The sequence below is a fragment of the Lepisosteus platostomus genome, chromosome 2 (assembly GCF_059453375.1).
Source record: "Lepisosteus platostomus isolate fLepPlt1 chromosome 2, fLepPlt1.hap1, whole genome shotgun sequence".
Lineage (NCBI taxonomy): Eukaryota > Metazoa > Chordata > Actinopteri > Semionotiformes > Lepisosteidae > Lepisosteus > Lepisosteus platostomus.
Genome location: NC_142612.1, coordinates 59738045 through 59758030, shown reverse-complemented (window position 1 = coordinate 59758030; position 19986 = coordinate 59738045). Strand labels below are relative to the sequence as shown.

General features: G+C 42.3%; 1 protein-coding gene across 2 annotated transcripts; it reads left to right on the top strand.

Moving 5' to 3' along the window:
* Positions 1 to 351: 351 nt before the first annotated feature.
* Positions 352 to 19453, top strand: fam168b (family with sequence similarity 168 member B). 2 transcript variants are annotated; one of them, XM_088610411.1, is made up of 7 exons: positions 352 to 507; positions 11345 to 11427; positions 12611 to 12694; positions 13497 to 13633; positions 16036 to 16213; positions 16628 to 16753; positions 18897 to 19453. In XM_088610411.1, exons 2-6 carry the CDS (start codon positions 11358 to 11360, stop codon positions 16738 to 16740), a joined length of 582 nt encoding a protein of 193 aa, XP_088466537.1. In that variant the 5' UTR covers positions 352 to 507; positions 11345 to 11357; the 3' UTR covers positions 16741 to 16753; positions 18897 to 19453. The 2 variants fall into 2 exon arrangements, with proteins under 2 accessions (XP_088466537.1, XP_088466531.1); XM_088610405.1 differs by having other exon boundaries at positions 16033 to 16213.
* The last annotated feature ends 533 nt before the right edge of the window (positions 19454 to 19986 follow it).

Here is a 19986-nt window from a genome sequence, read left to right as displayed (position 1 = left end):
GAATCCACTGCTCAGACACGCTGCTCTTGTCATTAAATAAGTACAAAATGCTATGTTTCAATCTTTTCACTGGAGGAATGTTATGAGTGTCACTGCTCTGAAAGCTCTTAATCACCTGAAGGCAATAATTTAATTTTTTATTTCTATTTCAGACACTGTCGCAATATTTCCGACCGTAATCAAGTCAAAGCACAGTTTTTAATTTTTGTTAATAATTCTCCCTGTGCATTAAGACATTTCGAATTCTCTAGGACCGGAATCCACAAAGTCACAGATTATTGTCACATAACCAGAACAAATAATATCCCAGACACCTGTCACATGACCCAGGTCCGGCTTCAGTTACCACTAGTCGGAAGTGACGTTTGCTGATGTAGGTTTGGTTGGTGCGCAGCAGTTCTAGACAGAGAGGAAAGGGGAGACACAAGAGACAAGAAAAATATATAACAATACCAGAGGGAAAGAAGAGACAGGAAAAGGAAAATCGGTTGAGCAAGCCTGAAAATCGTAAGTATCATGCTTCGTTGCAAATACCAGCAGTGCTATGCGTGTCTTTGTGTCGTACCTGTTGCAAGTGCTGGATACTTCGAGGCAGGGTGGGTTGAAGGGTGAATGGGATACAGAATAACCGAGGGATACGAGATGCTGAGGCTGCTTTGCAATTCCTCCCTGCGGCCTGTGCTGTCCGATTGCCTTACAGCACCAATGGAGCCTCACGGTTGTCGCCGTACCTGGCTTAAAATGCGTGTAACCTCCCGCAATTTGCTTCGCACCGTCCCGATAAGCAGGGAAGAGCTCGACACGATGTGAACCCGAATCGGTGTGGATAGCTGACCTGGACGCGCAGTCGGCTTGTCGAAAAACTTCAACACAAATCGCCGATCTGGACACCAGTAGTATCCAACTAATAAGGTTACCCACGGTCACGCACCGAGAATAATGCGTGGGATGGAGGCAGTGCGATTAATATATTGTTAGCTACCGATGAGGGCAACCAGCCCCCCCCCCCCCCCCCTTAAAAAAAACCCTTTTAGTGCAAAGCGCCATGTCTTTCCTGTGTTCTTTGTAAATATTGGATTGATGAGTGTATGGGTGCAGTTGTTTCACTTTTACATAAACTAATAAAATGGTGCTTTGGACAAGGTGTACATTTTACATTTTAACGAGTCCGCATTAAATCGGCGGCAGTGAAGGTTTGGGCTTCCCTAAGGCGCGTTAGGCAAATCAGGAAAACGAACTTCGCGACTTCGAGGGTTACAAATAGAGCTCAGGTGTCCTCACTAGTTTAGACGTTTGTGGTGAGAACAGATTCTGCTTGCTGGATAAAGATGTCTGCGTTTTTAGTGCTCGAATGAGATGGTTTGCTTTGTGTCCTTACCTTTGTACTCACCTCGTGAGATTTTTAAGGCAGTATTACTAGGTCCCGAGCTGTTTGACTGTTGTAGGTTTACGTGCTGTTGAATTTTATACTAAAGCAGCGCCAGTCTGTATACACTTAATGCTCAATCAATGTTTTGTTTGCGGTTACCAAATGTTATTTTTTAATGTGCACACTGCTGAAAAAAACATTTTTCAAGGGAGATAATAAGCGTCTTTCTAGCTGCGGATTTCAACATTGCAGTACAACTCTCTCCCCTAAATTCCAGGGTTATCAGCACAAGCTGGTGTCCGGTTATTTTTTGGTATGTGAATGATGAGTAACTGCTGACATGCTCATCAGTAAGATCTTGGGAGTTAAATTCTTTAATCTTTAGTCCAAGCTTTACTGTAAAATGCATACTATTTTAGACACGATTTGCTATTAAGAAATCCATCTTTCCGTCCATTTCACAATTTAAATGTTAATAATATGTATTCTGTATTCATTACTGGAGTGTGCTGACAGTATGGAGAAACATGTCTGAAGCCCATTACTCATTACACCTATACATCGGTAGTGTCTACAAAGGGCAAATGTGTCAGTATTTTTATTTACTGAAGTTTAGATACTACTACTCATGTGCCTTATTTGAGGAAGAAGCCATCTGTCTGTTTATCCAAGGAAAGCAGATTTTATTTCTCTGCCTGTTAGATGACAGCTCAGCTCCCTCCTGTTTGATGGAAAAGTCAGAACTCCCTGCATCAGCTGCCAGCCTTGCGTTTCAATTACCAGCAAGCGGGTTCACATGGTTTTCTGTACCGTTTCGGCAGCCTGCATCAGTGCTGCGAAGAACGAGGTTTTACACGAAACTGTGATTCGAGATGCGTGTGCCTCCCGAGAGTGTAGGCAACCGGCAGACTGCTGGAATCGATCAGGTGATTATTGTTCTGGCTTTGCCCAGTCACCGCATTTCGAGTCCCCGGCACTGAGCTCTGCAGTGTGCTCTTCTGATTAATGGTCTCGGTTCACATTTGCTTTTAACGTCTCCACAAAATGTTGCACGCGGTTCACTGTGGCACATGTCGACGGAAAGTTAGGGACTTTTGAACAACAGCTGTAAATTATTTTGCCTTTTCAGTTCTGAAATAAACAGCATTTTTCTTTTCCCGTAAGAAAGTTTTAGAGCTGTTTGCTTTAATCTCTGGATGCTTCACATTCATGCTACATTATTAGAGGTATCACCATTATGCCCCATGCTTAGATTATAATGTATCTGTTAACCTACATTTGTTGGCCAGACACGGACAGTGCTGAGATGTTGTGTGTGAGAGAGGTTTTTACAGCATCCAAGAATAGCTAATGGTGTCTTGTGCTTAAATATGGTCAGGTAAGCACAAGTATCATGTGGCCTAACCGTTTCCGACCTCCCCTGGGATAGAGCTTTTGTCGGTGCTTTATAAAAGTGTTGTGTGGCCAGCACAGGAGGAAAGAGTGTGAGGTGGCTGATTATTATAAAGACAAGTCAGTTTTAACTCGGGCCTTGAGCCTGGCATTGCATCGCATCTTGCTTCATTGAAGAGGCGAGTGTGCAGCAATGCATAAATATTAAAGCATGCCACGGGATTTTGCAGTTGCACAAGCCTTGCATCTGGAAGCATAGCTGTGTGTGCCGTAGTTAAAAATGCATCAGCTGCCGAGCAGTGCTGAGCCTTTTCCGTCCCGTTGCTAGCGCAGCATGTGTGCGATTCTGTTGCGTGTGTTCTGTTTCTGGCTACGTGCCTTTGTTTGCCATGCCGGCGTCAAAACAAACCTTTTGCAAAACCAACAGCAGGAATAGTGCAAAATACTGTGCAAAGAAATTCTAGATTTTTGCAGAGGGGAGGAAGTCTTCAGGCAGGTCGGGGAAGCTGGCATCTCCAGACGGAATATGGAGACCTGCCTGCATGTTGAGATTGGATAAGGCCAGAAGTCACCCGGAGGTCATGGAGCCGGGAGGTTTCCCTGAGGCGTGGAGTCTGGGCAGTCGGCGTGAGGCACGACTGGAAGGAAACAGGAAGCGCGGCCGAAGAAGAAATGCCCCTTTTCTGTCTCCGTCACAGGATGTCAGACAGCAGGTTTTGATTTACTTTCCGCCTGAGCTATCGCTAACTTACTGGAACTCATAATATCATTAATTGGACAATGTGAAAGGCTTTTTGTCAGCTTTCAAGTCGGAGAGGGTCACGGGCCTTCCTCGCAGTTTCTGATTTATTGCGTCTTCGAATCGTTATCCGCTGATGGCCCTGGGGAGAGAAACTGAGGGTTTTGACTCTGTTTCCAGATCAGTTGGGCGTTATCTATAACGAAGCGCTTCTCATGTAGCTTTCTCTTAAATGCTTCAATATCGTGGGGTATCATAGATATCTAGAACGAGCTGCTCAGAGACGTTGTCAACACTTATTCCTTCGGATCAGTTAAAAATCACTGGATAAGATCCTCAGATCAGTCAGCCCCTGCCTACCAGGTGAGTGGGGTTGGTCTGAATGGTCTCCATATTCCCATTTGTGCATCCTGATGATTCTTCAGGACTTCTTTATTGTGTTTTGTAGGTAACCTCAGCAAGTAAAAGAAGATTTGAGTTTTACCGTGTCCTTTGAATCTTTACCTTTTTGTCAAAATATTCGATATTTTCTACCCTACTATGTCATTACATATAACTTGAAACCTTTAATGAATTAATCCTCTTTTTGCTTCTTTCTATGGACAGACAATATATTTGCTTTATCCATCACTGCTAACAGGGGTCGGTGTTTAAAGAGAAATAGAGAAATCCCTTCTCTCCAAAAATTAACATGTCATTAAAGAAATTGCTTATTAGAAATTATTAATATTGTTGCTACCTGCTTATTTCTGAATTTCTAATGCTTACTTGTGGAGCCATTCATTTCTCAGTAATATGAAAAGGGATTAAATGAGAAGATCAACTACACAACTAATTTAGAAAGTCCACATTATCTGCTCTGTAAGTGAGATAATCATACCGGTTACAGATATCAAAGGAGCCCGCTGAAGGGGGAAGAGAGTCTAATTGTTCCATTTCATAAGCATTGATGTGTTAAGGAATTGTGTTTTTTAATACTGGGAGTTTTTTGTGCAAAATGGCTTTTGTAAGTTGTGATCTCGAAGTGGTTTTGCAACCGCTGCATGATGACTGATTTGTTATTCTGGATGTGGAAATTCCTTAAAATTGGTGATGCTGTTATTGTATGTTACATCCACTGTGCATCCTACACGTTCAAGAACGCTGCTCTTTTGTTATCAAAACTTTATTAAAAAAAAAGACTTTAATTTTTCTTGAATAATGGACATCTAATTTAATTAAAATACTAGCAAGGTTCCAAATAAGAGGATGTAGTTTGGCCCATCTAACGTGTTTGGTATCTTACGGCTAATAGATGTGAACATCTCATCTAGCTGTTTCTTGAGAGAAGCCGGGTAATGGCTTGAACAACGAAGCCGGGTGGGTAGCTTGTTCCATACTCCGACAATCCTTTGTGTAAAGATGCGACTGCTGTTGTCAGTTAAAAATAGCTTCCCTGAGGTTTCGTTTGTGTCCTCTGGTTTGTGCATCACGAATCGAGATAATTCACTGGGATTCTGATCCCACAATGTTGAGTATTTGAATTCAGAATATTTGTTTCTGTTCAAGACTTGAATAATTCAGTTCTTTTTGCCCGTCAGCATAGGATCATTTTTAAACACAGAAATCAGATTGGTTGGCCTTTTCTGGATTAGCTCCAGAGCAGCAGAATCTTTTTTGTTACATAGTAGCAAAATGTTACACAGGTACTCTGCGTTTATCCCCAAATTGTATCTAAATTATTCCCTAATTTAACTAATCACCTGCTTAATTGATCATAGTGCAATTGTTTTTTTTAGAAATTGATTTAATGATCACTGTAAAACTGGTTGAACGTGCTATAAAACTCTTTAGGAGAACCCTTTTTTTACAGTGTTTGCTATTTTGGTTTCATTTGCAAGTTTGACAAGTATAGCCAATAAACCAGGATCTAAATCAATGATATACATTAGGAAGAGCAGTGCTCCACATGTAAACTCTTGAGCTACTTCACTAATCACCTGAACCAGAGCATTCAGTTTTTATTTCACTCTAAATATATGTATTTCTTTGAGTACATACTGCCGGCAGTTTAAGAATACCTCAGAAAATATCAACTTTATCAAACGCCATCTGAAAATCTAAATACAGTACACCGTGTTTTCTCTGTATCCATTACCGTTGTTTCTTGTGGCGCAGCAGAAGCGTGCTGAGCCCATAACCCAGAGGTCGATGGATCAAAACCATCCTCTGCTATCCGCATCACGGGCGGAGCGGTGGCACTATGGCTAAGGCTCTGCGCCTGTGGCTGGAAGGTTGCCGGTTCAAATCCTGCAGCCGGCAGAGGAATCGTACTCCGTTGGGCCCCTGAGCAAGGCCCTTAACCCCAACTGCTCCAGGGGCGCTGTACAATGGCAGACCCTGCGCTCTGACCCCAGGCTCTCTCCCTGTCTGTGTGTCTCATGGAGAGTAATCTGGGGTATGCGAAAAGACGAATTCCTAATGCAAGAAATTGTATATGGCTAATAAAGTGATGTTATGTTATGTTAAGAACTCTTAACAAAATAGTTCTCTAAATCCATGATGACTTTCCACTAGAATTCCATTGCCATAGAGATGATCCTCTCGTAATACCATAACCTTACATGTAATAGAAGTCAGATGTACTGGTGTACAAGAATTGAGTTCAGTTTTGTCACTCTTTCTATAGATTGGTGTTAGGTTAATGCTCTTCAAAATCACCAAATTCTTGACACAAGTACACCAGCAATTTACAAGGTATAGGTCCTTGGGTCCCAGCAAAATGCAATGAATCAAATACTCGTTTCTGTAACAAATTGCTACATTAGCGATTTTCCAGTCAATGCATATTACCCCTGCCTTGAGCCGCTCAGGGAAGAGTTCTGTTAATGGCTTCTGGATAACATCTAATTTTTTTAAGTGCAATTGGTAGAATACCATTAGGTGCCGTACACTTAAGAGTTTCTATGGCTTGTAACACATTTACAATTAAAAGATGCGTTAAGCTGTTTGACACACTGCTTTCTTGACTTGAATTACGTGAGCCGAATCTGTTCCGCGCTTTAGGCAGAATGTCTTTTGAATGACACCCTTTTCTTTTCTGGTTCCATATACAATCTGTCCCCCTTCGACTTCCTTTAAACTGTCCCATTCCTTCATAGTCTGCCTTCCTGAAATGGCAAACCCTGAGCCTTGGTGTCTAACTACACATTGTCAAAGTCAACTTCAAAGCACGCCATGCTGTGATCACAGTTGCCAATTGGTTTGCTTTCCCCCATTTTCTTAACTTTGTCATGATAAGATCAGTGCAGACATGCTCTCTAAGTAGGTGATCTGACATGCATAATAAGAAAGCAGACAGTAGCTGGATCTGCCATTATATGTCCAGCTACTCATCTCTCTGTTGTATTTCCTCTATGAGAAAAATGAAAATGCCCCATAATACCACTTTTTCCTTTACACACATTCCTCATTTCATGTTAGAATACAATATAATTGTCTGATATAATGTCCTCAATTTCTGTGTGCTGAAGGTTTGTGGAGTAAATATTTTTGGCATTTTAAGATGGATTTCCTTTCAATAGTACTTCCAAACATTGAAATACTGTAAACTTTGTTTCATAACATTTAGGTTTTAAAATTTCTACATGTCTCATTTTTCAGTTCTAGAAAATGCTAGTCCTACTGATGATGGATATGAAAAGCATGTTAATAATGAGTTGCACTTAGGTTCTAACCTTTTAAAATAAAAATCAGAATGTATTTTTTCATCTCCATCATTGTAAGTAATTGAAGAATGTAATGCATATGCCTAGGAGCTGTCAAGCCAGTTCAGTGCAAGCTTTGCTCTGGTTACACCTGATGTGCAGCTTCACATGAATTCATGCGCTTAAAAAGCATTTCTTTTGGTTTCTTTTCTTCTCTGCAAAAGTGAAATCTGGCAGCATCTTGGTGTTAAATGATGAGCCAAGGGCTGCATGGAGTTTTCCAGTAAGGAATGAGGGATGTGATGAAGGAAGGAATAATTCACAAAGAAACAGATTAAGGTTTATTCCGTGCTGAAAAGAAGAGACACAATGTTCCGGCAGTGGAGCCTTCTTCGGGTGTTTCTCAAAGAGCCTAGGGAAATCTGAGAAACTGGATTGCTTTCTTCCAGAATTTGACCCTTCCTTCTAGCTAATTGCAAATATTTCCTAATTGCCTGGAAATCAGACGTGATATACCATGCTCTTTTTTTTTTCTCCTATGGAAATCTACCTATGGACCAAATGTTACATTGCCTCTAAGCACTTCAAATATATGCTGAACTTTCAAAGATCAGGCTGTTGCATTACATTGGCTACAATTAATAAAGATTTTCCATCTGTCCCAAAGTAGGTTGGGAGTGTCCTTCACATAACACCAGGTAGTGTTGCACTTCTTGTGCCCTCAGCAATTTAGGGAAAGTGAGTCTCATAGCCTAATGAAGATAAAATAAGCCATTGGAGCTTCCTCATTTAAAGACATGTAGTCATGGTACTTTGTATATGGTGTTTGCATGCCCTTCTCTGTTTTTTCCTCCTGCTTCCCAAAGACACGCTGCCTTGATGATCTGGTGTCTTTAAATTGTCCGTTTGCTTGCGCGCGTGCGCCCTGCAGTGCTCTGGTGCCCTGTTTAGGGTGTAGTCGCTCTTGGCACTCTGTGCTTCTGGGATGGTCTCTGCGTTGCAACTACTCTTATCGGGGACCAAGTTGTTTTCTGAAACCAGATGGATGTATGCTAAGTCATGAACTTCCCTATTTCTTCCTCTTCCCTTATTTATAATAATAATTATAATAATTGTTTACACTTATATAGCGCTTTTCTGGCCACTCCACTCAAAGCGCTTTACAGGTAATGGGGACTCCTCTGCACCACCACCAATGTGCAGCATCCACCTGGATGATGCGACGGCAGCCATAGTGCGCCAGAACGCTCACCACACATCAGATATCAGTGGGGAGGAGATTCATAGATGGGGATTATTAGGAGGCCATGATTGGTAAAGACCAATGGGGAAATTTGGCCAGGACGCCGGGGTTACACCCCTACTCTTTTCCAGAAACGCCCTGGGATTTTTAATGACCACAGAGAGTCAGGACCTCGGTTTTACGTCTCATCCGAAGGACGGCGCTTGTTTTACAGTATAACGTCCCCGTCACTTTACTGGGGCATTAGGACCCACATGGACCGCGGGGTGAGCGCCCCCTGCTGGCCCCACTAACACCTCTTCCAGCAGCAACCTTAGTTTTTCCCAGGAGGTCTCCCATCCAGGTACTGACCAGGCTCACACCTGCTTAGCTTCAGTGGGTTGCCAGTTGTGAGTTGCAGGGTGATATGGCTGCTGTTTTTTTAGCACTGATTTGCTTGTTAGTGCTAAAAAAATCTGTTTTCCCACCTACCATCACATTGTCTTCTGGGTGCAGTATTTCTTTAGATCTTCCTCTTGCTTCCCCCCTGCCCTTTCCGAAAGAAGTTTTTCAAAGCCTCTTTCCTAATGAGAATTTGAAAATCAGCCATTATAACACCTTACTTTCTGCCGTATCTGGTTGTGTGGAACTAACCGGTCAGTTCCTTAATTAGGTTGGTGTAATTAAACAGATGTGGGTGCCAGACATAGTGTTGATGAGCAATCCTGAAGGTGAGTAATTGAACGTATCTTCTGGGGGGTTGCCACAGCAACTGAGAGTAAAGGGAGGTGTAAGGGGGCTTGAATACTGTAGTCTCACATACAGAGCACCTCAGTACTCTGCTATCGGAGGTGTGACTGCTCTGCATTCAGATACTTTCATAATGCCTTCATTTAATTGTGCTTTATTTGCCTAGCAGAAAGAAATACATTTGTTAATGTTAAGTGATTCCTTTTGACCTATTTAATATTAAACAAACTGTAAGATTCATAAGACAAAAATACTAAAAAAAAAATTACCGCCCCCCCATAGTTTTGTGTTGAGGTGTTTGTTATATCAAGGTTTCACTCTACACTTCATAGAAGTATTTCACCTTGCAAAAGTTAATTCAAATATAATGGGTTAAGGAACACATCCCTTTAAGATGGTTTGTATTGCATTTCTGAGAAGTGTTAAACATTAAGTGGAAGTTGCAATGCATCATTTAACACGAGACAAATCTACAATTCGGGATGGATGAAAGAAAGCATTCCCCTTCATTTTTGTCTGCAACAGAAGACAAAAGAAAAAAAAATCAATTGTGTCAAATAAATTGGCTCCCAACTGCAGATCTGAGCAAATTAAAAATCCTGTCTCCTGATTCTATTTTCAGACTGTGTTTTTCACTCGGCAGCGTTCGCTGTTACTTCTATCTTGGGTGGAAGCTCAGCTGCGTTATCTCTCGTGGATGTTTCTGACAAGGTTATGATCGTGTCAGTGTTTGATTGCACCCTCGGGCTGTTTCCTCGGGAGAGGTTTTCCTGATAGGGTGCCGGGGGGGGGTTGAGTGCAGTTTGAAGGCAGTCAAGTGCTGATTGAAGGCATTCTCCAACAGTGTTGACTTTGGTGTATCAAGTGGCTTGGGGGATGAGAAGTCCCTCTGTGTGGAGAAATGCTTCAGCAGGTTTGTGTGAAAGAGCCGTCACCTGCAGTTTTACCAGCGCCTCCTTCTGTTCGTGTGCTGCTGCAGAGATCGGGGAAATTCGTGAGGTTCTGCTGTTAGGGATCTGGGGTGTTGATGTCCCATGTCAGTGGATGCTCCCACCAGAAATATGTGCGGAGCGGTGGCTCTGTGGCTAAGGATCTGCGCCTGTGGCTGGAAGGTTGCCGGTTCAAATCCCGCAGCCGGCAGAGGAATCCTACTCCGTTGGGCCCCTGAGCAAGGCCCTTAACCCCAACTGCTGCAGGGGTGCTGTACCTGTAAACGGCTGACCCTGCGCTCCGACCCCAAGCTCCTCTCTCCCCGTCTGTGTGTCTCATGGAGAGCAAGCTGCGAAAAGAAATTGCTAATGCAAGAAATTGTATATGGCTAATAAAGTGCTCTCTCTCTTATATGCTACTGCCTTCCTCCTTATTTACTACTGCCTTCCTCTGTTCTATTTTTTGTTTTGGCAGGTTTGTACAGAGTCAAACCTTCTCTGAACTAAAACCTGCTCATCCTTTAATTTCTCTGTAGGAGTACTCAAAAGGCTTTTGACGAGGCTTGCAAAATTACAGTATTGAGTGATTGCCAGAGAGTTCATCTGTCAATATTTGTTGGGGTTAATCCTAGTGTAATTAAAAACGGCAGCAACAAATAAAACCTGAGAACATGCCACTTTTTTTTTAAATGTCACTTCTGGACACAGGTACATGGCTATTTCTTCCTATAGACCATTGGTAAATCAGTTAAGGCATTAGACCGAGATTAATTTCACCTAGAACAAGCAGTCACTCGCTATATTAGGCTGCTAATGCCATTCATTTTGACTGACAAACTTAATCTAGGCTGATTTCCGGTTATTGAAAGTATCATGCAAAGTATCATAATGACATGTAATATCTCACAGTAAAAATGTGTCATTTAAGTTAAACAAGTTATATTTGTCTAACAGACCACTGTGTCTTAACGTACCAGCACTGCTATATGGGTCAGTATGTGTTATGGACAACCACTGTAAATAAGGTACAGGATTCAAGTACAGCAATTTAATCAGCATGCAGTACAATAATAGAATCTTTAATAAGGTGCTTGGATTGCTGAAGCGGTTTATTCTGTTTGCCTTCCTAGAAATGATAAATTTATATGTCACTTTTGCTGTGATATGATGTAAAAAATGGCATTTTGCTCCAATGTTATGCAAGTTCATGTGTAGACCAGGATAGCACCCTTTAATGTTGTAATGTTTTCTTTTCAGGTTCTTCTGCAGCATGAACCCTGTTTATAGCCCTGCACCAACAGGGGTCCCCTATCCAAATTCAAAGGGAATCGGATACCCAGGTAAGAAGAGCACGTGTGGGATACAGCGTAGTGTGCGCAGCTCCCTGTACGGTTTGCAGTGTTAAGTAACCAAGATGCTGTGAAACAGCTTTTGTAATGAGACAAGAGTATAAAAGCATAGTGGGAGTGGCATAGTGGACTTGTGGTTATCGGTGCTGCCTTGCAGCTCTGGGGCCCGGGGTTCAGTTCTTGTGCTGTGTGGAGTTTTATATGTTCTCCCCATGTTTTGTTCTACAGCCCAGGCATACTGGTAGATTAATTGGCTTTTGGGAAATTGGCCCTGATGTGAATGTGTGCTTGTTGAGTTTGTGTCTGCCCTGGGATGGACTGGCTACCCATTCAGGGTGTTGCCTGCCATAATAGGCTCTGGCTCCCCCAGCGTTCCTAAATTGTGGAAAAAAACCGTTAGATACTGGGTGGATGAATACAAGCATGGGGATATGTGTATAGAACTGCAGTCTTTAACTGTGTGCAGTATGGCACAGCAGCACTGTCCAATAAATTACAATTAAATTGCTCTTATCCATCTTGCATTTTCATTTTGTGACAGTCTGATATAAGATCAATATCTGTGGTCAGAATTGATGGCAGCTGGTTTCCTTTAGTTGATGCTCCTCTTCAAACACGATGAACATAATTCCTTATATTTATGTTTCTTCTTTATTGGGATTGGCACTTTTCATCCCAGAGGATCCCAAAGCACTATACAGACATTGTAAGGGATGGCAGCAAAATGTGAGAAATTGCTTCACCACTTAAAATAAGGTGGAACTTTAAGACCCGACTGCACAAGCTCAGAGTCGAATTTAGTCAAGAAATGTTGAGTAACGCCCCTGCTCCAAAAGTATGGTCCAAGGGAACGAGTGCCACCTACTGGTCAACCAGCACAACCTGCGGCAGTTTGGATTTCTTTGGAGGTCCCTCAGCCTGGCTTAGTTTCTGAAATCTGAATTGAAGATCCCACTTCAAAGTAGTCACGCCGCTGCAAATCTTGTCACCTCCGCCAACTTGTAATAGCAGCTGTCAGAAGGAACTCATTTTAAAAAGCTCTTTATTTCTTTAATCTTTGTCAGTACTCTGTTGGGTAGATAGTGAGATCTGGCCTAGTTATGATGGCCTATATTCCTGTCTGTGATGTCTCATTTTCTGATCTGCATCTGTCACTGCTGTGTTTCGTCTGTAGCTGGTTTTCCAGTTGGCTATGCGGCAGCAGCTCCAGCATACTCTCCCAACATGTACCCAGGAGCCAGCACAGCGTTCCAGACAGGTAGGAGTGCATGGTCCCTCAGATGCAGGGCTTTGTGCCAGTCGCAAGCTGCTGTCTGGGCTTCACAGAGCCTTCCCATGCTGTCATGTCTTAAGACTTCTTCTGCCAAAACTGTCATCCTAATATGAGCCAGAGTGTTTACCGTAGCGCATAAATGCTCTGGTAGCTGTCTGTGCATATCTGCATTTCATTGAAGCGACAAACATTTTTCGAAATGGGGCCACTTCTTTTCCCCATCATAGCCTGGAATTGCCTGCTGCTCTTGAGCTTACAGTTCTGAAGAGAACGCACTTGTCTGAGTGGATTGCCTTCTTACACAGAGCTAACCTCACAGGCTTTAACTGACGAGTTTTCTCCCCAGCTGGAGAGATGGTGCGCCTCATAGTGGCACCTGGGGATTCTTGCTCAGCGAGTCAAGGATATACGTCCAGCTCTGCTGGTCCACTGAGGGTCCACAAGACGGCTTGTTTGCTCTGGGACTCCTGGTCCAGTCCAGCCAAGAACCTAGCCCTGACATTATCTGGACAATATGACTTAACCTGCACCTGGAGCAAGTGCCTAATTCCAGTTCAGCCAGTCTTGAGTCTACTGTATCACACTTAGGCTTTTCTAAGTTGCCCTGTAAAAAAGGAAAAGTAAAAATACTGATTTTCATAGTCAAATGTTAGAATTTTGTTAGATGATTAGAAAAATATGCAGGGGGGAGACCTTGAGCTTTCTTGTTACAACTGTTGGAATGAAGTGATGTCTGTTTCTGAGGTGCCAGGTGAGATTCAGCTTGTTTTTGTGGGCTTCGTTTCAGGGTACACTCCAGGCACGCCATACAAAGTATCCCCAACCACTGGTGCGGTTCCCCCTTACTCCTCATCACCAAACCCCTATCAGGCTGCTGTCTACCCAGTGAGAAGTGCCTACCCCCAGCAGAACCCCTACGCACAGGTAACACGAGATCGGCTCTTCCATTCTTTCAGTGGCTTAATTGCAATGTTCCACTTATTACAAGCGAACACTGTTTCCAGGCCTTAGTCTATGAAAATCCCAGGTTCTGTACAAAACATGCAAGTCTGGGGATCTCCAGGAGCAGGGGTGGGTATTTCTTCTCGCGGAGATCAATTTTTGTGGTGATTTGTGGTGATTTTAATTATCAAAATTGTCCTTGTTAGGGCTTTGGCTGGATCTTGCGTTGAATCCGGAAACATCAGGGAAAAGCAGCGTTTTGTATTTCCTGACCTTCATCTTTTGCATAGTGAATACCTTATTGTTTGACGCAAATGTTCAGCTATTTTTACTTAATCTTTTCTCACTACCTAGCACTGCACCTATCTCAACAAAGCCCAGACTCCTCCCACTTACACCATCTTGTCACTTAGCAACTGCAAGCACGCCGGTCAAAATTAATTCTTGGAGGCTCTTAACCAGCGATCTCTGAAACGCTCATGGATGTTCAAAGGACAGCATGTTGATTATGTACTTAACAGCTGTGCACGCAACATACCATCTGAAAATTTACGATTTCTGCTTAGTTTAGCTGCTTAATAACTTGGGTTGGGTTGAAGCTGACAATTTGCCAGGGAGTCCAAGTAAAACTGCTGCCAGGCCTGTGAGAAGAGAGGGGCAGAGAGCAGTGTTTGTAGAATGAAGGATCAGTTACACACTTGCTCTGATAAGGCAACTGCAGACGTTTAGGTTTTAAATTCTGAACGTTACTTGCTAATGTTAATCCTTTGTCTTCCCTGGTTTACTATTATTGGGTTACGTCTTTTAGATTTTTCTTTTCAATCGCGTCAAACAGTGTTTCTCGGACCTGGGTCGAGGAGATGCTCTGCCTTCATTTTTTTGCTGCTTGTTCTTTAATCACAGGGAAATTGATTTCCTGTTTCTAATTTAGACCTGTTTTTCTTTTTTCTTTCCCCCACTCACAAAAAAGTGTTCGTAATTGGTATCAGCCCTGTGTGAATTCCTTGTTTCAGTGCTGCCCTGAACTGAAATGTAATCGTTGTGGGAGTATTTGCCAGTCATTGCCACTGCAGGTGTTTAATAGTGTTCTTCCCCCTCTGTGTTCGTCCTCAGTTGAGCTCCTGTTAAAAACTTTTTTGTCAGAAATAAGTGAGCAAATTCTTAATCGGCAAGTTACTCGGCAATTGGTGTCTGTTACTGCAGAAAGTGTGTTAAATCAGTCGTGATGTTTTTTTCAGCCCAAATTACCAAATCTATTGAATGAGAAAAATACATGCACATGTATTATATATATATATGCTTACTCTATCTTTTGACAATTTTTTAGCAATTGCAGTCAATGCAGTCAATGAAATTTATTCCATAAATATACAAACTAATGTGTGGTAAATGTAAAGTATAAAATTTGCTAAAGCATACAATTGTCAACACCCATTGTAAGCAATCGGTCTACCCCTTATAGGGCCAACCTATGTAGTATTATTTTTATTTTATTTTTGTGCATTTCATCGTTATTGTGGGGAATGTCTGATATTTCTGATTTTAAAAACTTAATTCCCCTTATGCAGATGTCCATTAAAGTGAAGTGTGCTAGACCAAGGGTTTACTCTACCTCAGGGCATTTTTCTAAACACAAGGCCTGAGTGCAGAATGCAGTCTAAATAAGCAAGCATATCGGTAAAATGCGTCGATGAGTATTGGTGGTTAAGGACCCAGTTGTTCTGAAAGTCAAACACAGTGGTTCCCTGGGCCAGCATCGAGAGCCACTGAGGTCAGTTTTACCAGTGCACCCGCTGTTAATAAATGGATTCCCCTGACACTTATAAATAAATGCACTGTAACAAATTGGATATCAGGTGAAGAAAAACAAGTAACCTGCTTTAATTGCAGCTGTACTCTGCATTTTCTCTTTTTCTGGGCTGCACTGTGTTCTAGAATCAGCAGCAGTATTGATGGTGATTGCCCTACCTTTCAAACTTTCTACAAGGTTTTTTTCCTTTGTCACCACTTGCATACAGATTTTTTTAAAAGGTCATACTAATGAGTATCTGCTGTAAATGTTGTGTATCATATAATTATTTTAATGTTATGCATTATTCCCTACTCCTATTTGTGTAACGTATCAATTGTAGACATCTTTCAATCTGATAGACTCTTAAGGACCTTGCCTTATTATATTCTGTGATCATCCTGTCAAATTACAGTAGATGCAAGCAATAACTTAGTAGAAGCAATAACTGAAAATGTCTTCATCGTCCATTGCTAATAACAGTGTGTTTTGTTATTTGATGGGCTCAGGAAAGTGTTGGCATCAGAGAGTTGCCACCTGTTTTGAGCATCTAATGTCAGTCTCATGAAGTGACTGTCTCTTTCTTTCTCAGCAGCAGGGCACTTACTACACACAGCCTCTCTACGCCACGCCCCCTCATGTCATTCACCACACCACAGTGGTGCAGCCCAATGGCATGCCAGCTGCCATGTATGCCCCTCCCATTCCTCCTCCTCGAGCCAATGGTGTCGCCATGGGGATGGTAGCAGGGACCACTATGGCGATGTCAGCTGGTAAGTGCTTAATTCCACCTGTCATGGTTCTTCAGTTATTTCGGTGGTGTGAAACGTTTCGAAAAGAGAGTGAGATAATTGTACCAAAGGCCTGTCTGGGGATTAAAAACATTATTTATTTATTTACTCTGCCCTGCATTTGCCAGCCTTACCAATGGCTCCAGTCTTACAATGGGAGCCCGTTCGCTGGCTGTTGTAACTGTGAGTGTTGAACTTCCTAGACAGCTATGTCCACAGGGTTTTTATTCACATTGCAGGTGGGAAAGGGTCTCAAACTCTTGTGCTCATACCACCTTCACTCTCCTGTCTTTCACATTGTCCACTTAAATGTTGTTGATTTTAGCTGCAAAAGGAGGTCAAAGCTGTTGTTTCTTCCTGATGTTTAGAACCTGTGTATATTTTTCTTTTTCCCAGGGACTTTGTTGACGACTCATTCCCCAACTCCAGTAGCCCCTCACCCTGTCACAATGCCCACATACCGGCCCCCTGGCACGCCCACCTACAGCTACGTGCCCCCACAGTGGTGAACTGTCCGACAGTGTAAGTATTTGGTAGCTCGTGTCTGTGCTTCTGTGCGGCTCAGTCTTCGCCCGAGTAGAACGGCAGTGTGGTCGCACTTTATTCCAGACTGAAATTCAAGTAAGCGGATTCACAAATTTTTAATTGGCAGATGTTGAGCCCCTATTGTACGAACAGTTGAGGTTCCATCTTGCCTTTGGCGTTCTTTGTATTCTCAGAATCAGTTGTTGACTGGTTCAGTTCACAAACACATCTGCCGTCCAGGGCACTGCTTCTCAACTTGAGCAGGGCTCTCTGCAGCCGCAGTCAGCGAGTGCCCTTGTTGGGCAGTGCAGCACTGCTCTCTGAGACAGGGCAAGGCAGCATGCTTGAAGAGTGTTCTGCTGACATGCCCAAGGAGTCAAGCTCTTGCCTGCTGCATTCCCAACAGCACTGTAGATGGATATCCACCACTATTCAGAATAGTGAAAACAGTATTTTGCAGTGAATTGGATTTTAGAAAGCATGGTGTCACTGGAATGCATATAATATTTCAATCTTTGTGTGATTCATACCTGTTTTAAGTAGTAGGTGTTAAAAATGAAAAGGAACTCCCACACGAATTTGGCACATTTGTTGCTGATTATGGAGGCAGGGTAGGTAGTACAGTTGTCTCACAAGTCGTGGGTTCTAGCTTTGGTTCTGAAGTTAGCATGTCCCGGAGTTAGCATGTTGTTTCTACATGTGTTTCTTCCGGTGTTACTGTATGCTCTGGTATCCTCTCACCCTATCTAGAGACAAACAGTGCAGGTTTGATTGGCTGTGCTAAATTGACCACCCAGAGGGCAACTGTTCCTGCTCCCATTGGTCAACCATATGTTTTTGGAAACACTATATCCAAGTCACAGGTCGCACATGTGATGGATTACATATTAAAGCTCTTCAGTCAAACATTGCTTATTAATAGCATAAACGTTGTTAATAATGTGAAATGTGTTAATATGTGGAAGTGTTTGCTTTAAGTTTTCACCGACAGTCCAAGTTGGATAAAGTGCACAGATGCTTTGTATTTCTTACCTGAGAGAGTGTTGATCCAACTGAGTAAACCCTGGGAGTTCCATTGTGTTTTTTTTTTTTGTCAGGTGGTGTTTCAGTATTTGTCCTGTGCTTTACTGTTACTCCCTTTCCAGTTACTAAGTTGTAGTGCACTGTATGCAGCAAAAGTGTATGAGACTTAACTTTGAAATGTTTGGAATGTGCCCCTCTGTCAAAGTTACACTCTTGGAAAAATGAGCATTGATTTATTTAGCTGATGGCTTTATTCTGCATTACTTCCTCTGATTTGAAAACTGCAAAATAAGATTCTATATAGCCGTTATAAAGCAGTTAGAGGCAAACTAATAAAATAGTTGAAAAAGGTGACATTTTGCCATAAACCTCATGTGGCCCAGTATACACTGAAGCAGAAATACAATGGAGACAGCAAGTGCAGCAAAGCATTTTAGTCTTTTTTTTTTTAACAGAGAGCACATGGTGACAGAGCTCTGACCTACTGATTTATGTCTGAGACACCTGCTGTCTGCAACCCAGATTCACAGAGACAGACGTGGGGTTGCATCTAAATCAGTACCAAACCGGCAGTAATATATTGAGCAAATGAGACTGAGGTTATTGCCACAGCATAGAGAAAACAAGTACTGCTGCTCCGAAAGAAGTTCCCACATATCGACAACCTGTGATTGTTTTTTTTTTCTTTGTCTTTAGTAAGGTAGTATTTCTTTAATGCAAATTACTTTGGTCTGTTGATTATATCTTTGTTAATTCTGTGTATGTTGCTTAATATCGAGTCTAACACTTGCGCAATAATGGGATTGCCAAGAAGGACATTTTCCATCATGTACTTTTGTTGTTGCTTAGTTGCAAGTTGTCAGTTAGTGTTTGGCATTGCCTCTTATCAGTTAAATCCTGATTTACGTGAAACCGTGTGTGTTCCAGGACAGAGATGGATTGTAAACACTGCACAAGTTCCAGCAGGTGTAACGTGGCATCTTCCATGTAGAAGCAATGAAAAAGAGCCATTGTGTGCAATACCCCCCCCTGTTCAAAATGCATGCTTAGCTTTTTACATGTCAATTTTAAAATGAATATTAATTTACTAAAACTATGCTTTTTTTGGTCTTAACAGGTTTCAAGATGGTAGATATGCATTCATATTCAGTCCAGTATTGTTCAGTTGGTGCTGATGCCCCGATGTCTCCAACCAGGATTTCTTCCTTCCAAAATGCTAAAAAATAATCTGTATGAAAACGCAAAAACGGAACCGGAATAGGGAACCTTCCCATGCTCCCAACACCTTGCTGAAACACTACCGGGCACCCCTCTCAGCCTCAACTGCATATCTCACATCTGGTAACAAGGTCTTGATGCAAACGTGTGTTTTGTGGACTGTCTTGCAATTTTATAGCTATAAAAATGTTAAAAAAGGGAGTATAATTTTATTTGGGTCCATATCTGGTTGAATGCATGTTTAAATACAAAAAAAAATGCTTGCTCAATCTACCTGCAGTGACTGATGCAAGACTGTCGTATGCAAAAAAATCCAAAGGAAGTGAAAGAAGATCATGAAAAACAATTCTCTGCAACTCTGTATCACTAATGCAATGTCTTAATGTTCTTTTTCTTTTAAAAGTGTAAGCCTGTTGTATATATAAAAAAAAGCTCAGTGCAGTTTGGTTTGACGCACTACAGTTCAGAATTCTTTTCTGGTTTGGTGTTGCCTGAGTGGTCAGACCAAAGGAGATGGTCTCATTTCATTGGCAGTGCTGCATCTATTTAGCTGGTGAGGAATGGCATCTGAGGTGAATGAGGTGGTTGTGAGTGGTGTGTTCATGAAGCCGCTGCCTTTGTGTCCTTGCGTGTAGTGTTGTCAAAGAAGCACATGTCCGTGGTGGAGCGAGTGCGCACGTATTGAAAGAAGTGTGCAGTAAGGTCTAGGCCTGGGAACACCTGGGGAGCTTTGAACAGTTCTGCACAATTGGTCTGTTCTTCTGATTTCTATGCTTTGTTTCTCATTTGACACCTGACGGGAAAACTGCAAAGCCCTGCTAATACTGACACATGGAGAGGGAAAAAGCACCAAAAACAAACGAGCACAGCCTGAAGACTGAAACCGTTTTTGAAAGGGGACCGCAGCCTAGTTGTCAGTTTTTAGCACCCATGCACGCTAGTCATTTTACTTTCAAAAGCTACAGGCTTATAGTTCAATAAACCACAAT

What these genes read in the sequence shown, in the direction of transcription:
- fam168b (XM_088610405.1), top strand. Translation starts at nt 11,358, where the DNA reads ATGAACCCTGTTTATAGCCCTGCACCAACAGGGGTCCCCTATCCAAAT. An exon ending in CAGCACAGCGTTCCAGACAG is followed by an intron (nt 12,695 to 13,496) that starts GTAGGAGTGCAT and finishes GCTTCGTTTCAG; the next exon opens with GGTACACTCCAGGCACGCCA. An exon ending in CACTATGGCGATGTCAGCTG is followed by an intron (nt 16,214 to 16,627) that starts GTAAGTGCTTAA and finishes TCTTTTTCCCAG; the next exon opens with GGACTTTGTTGACGACTCAT.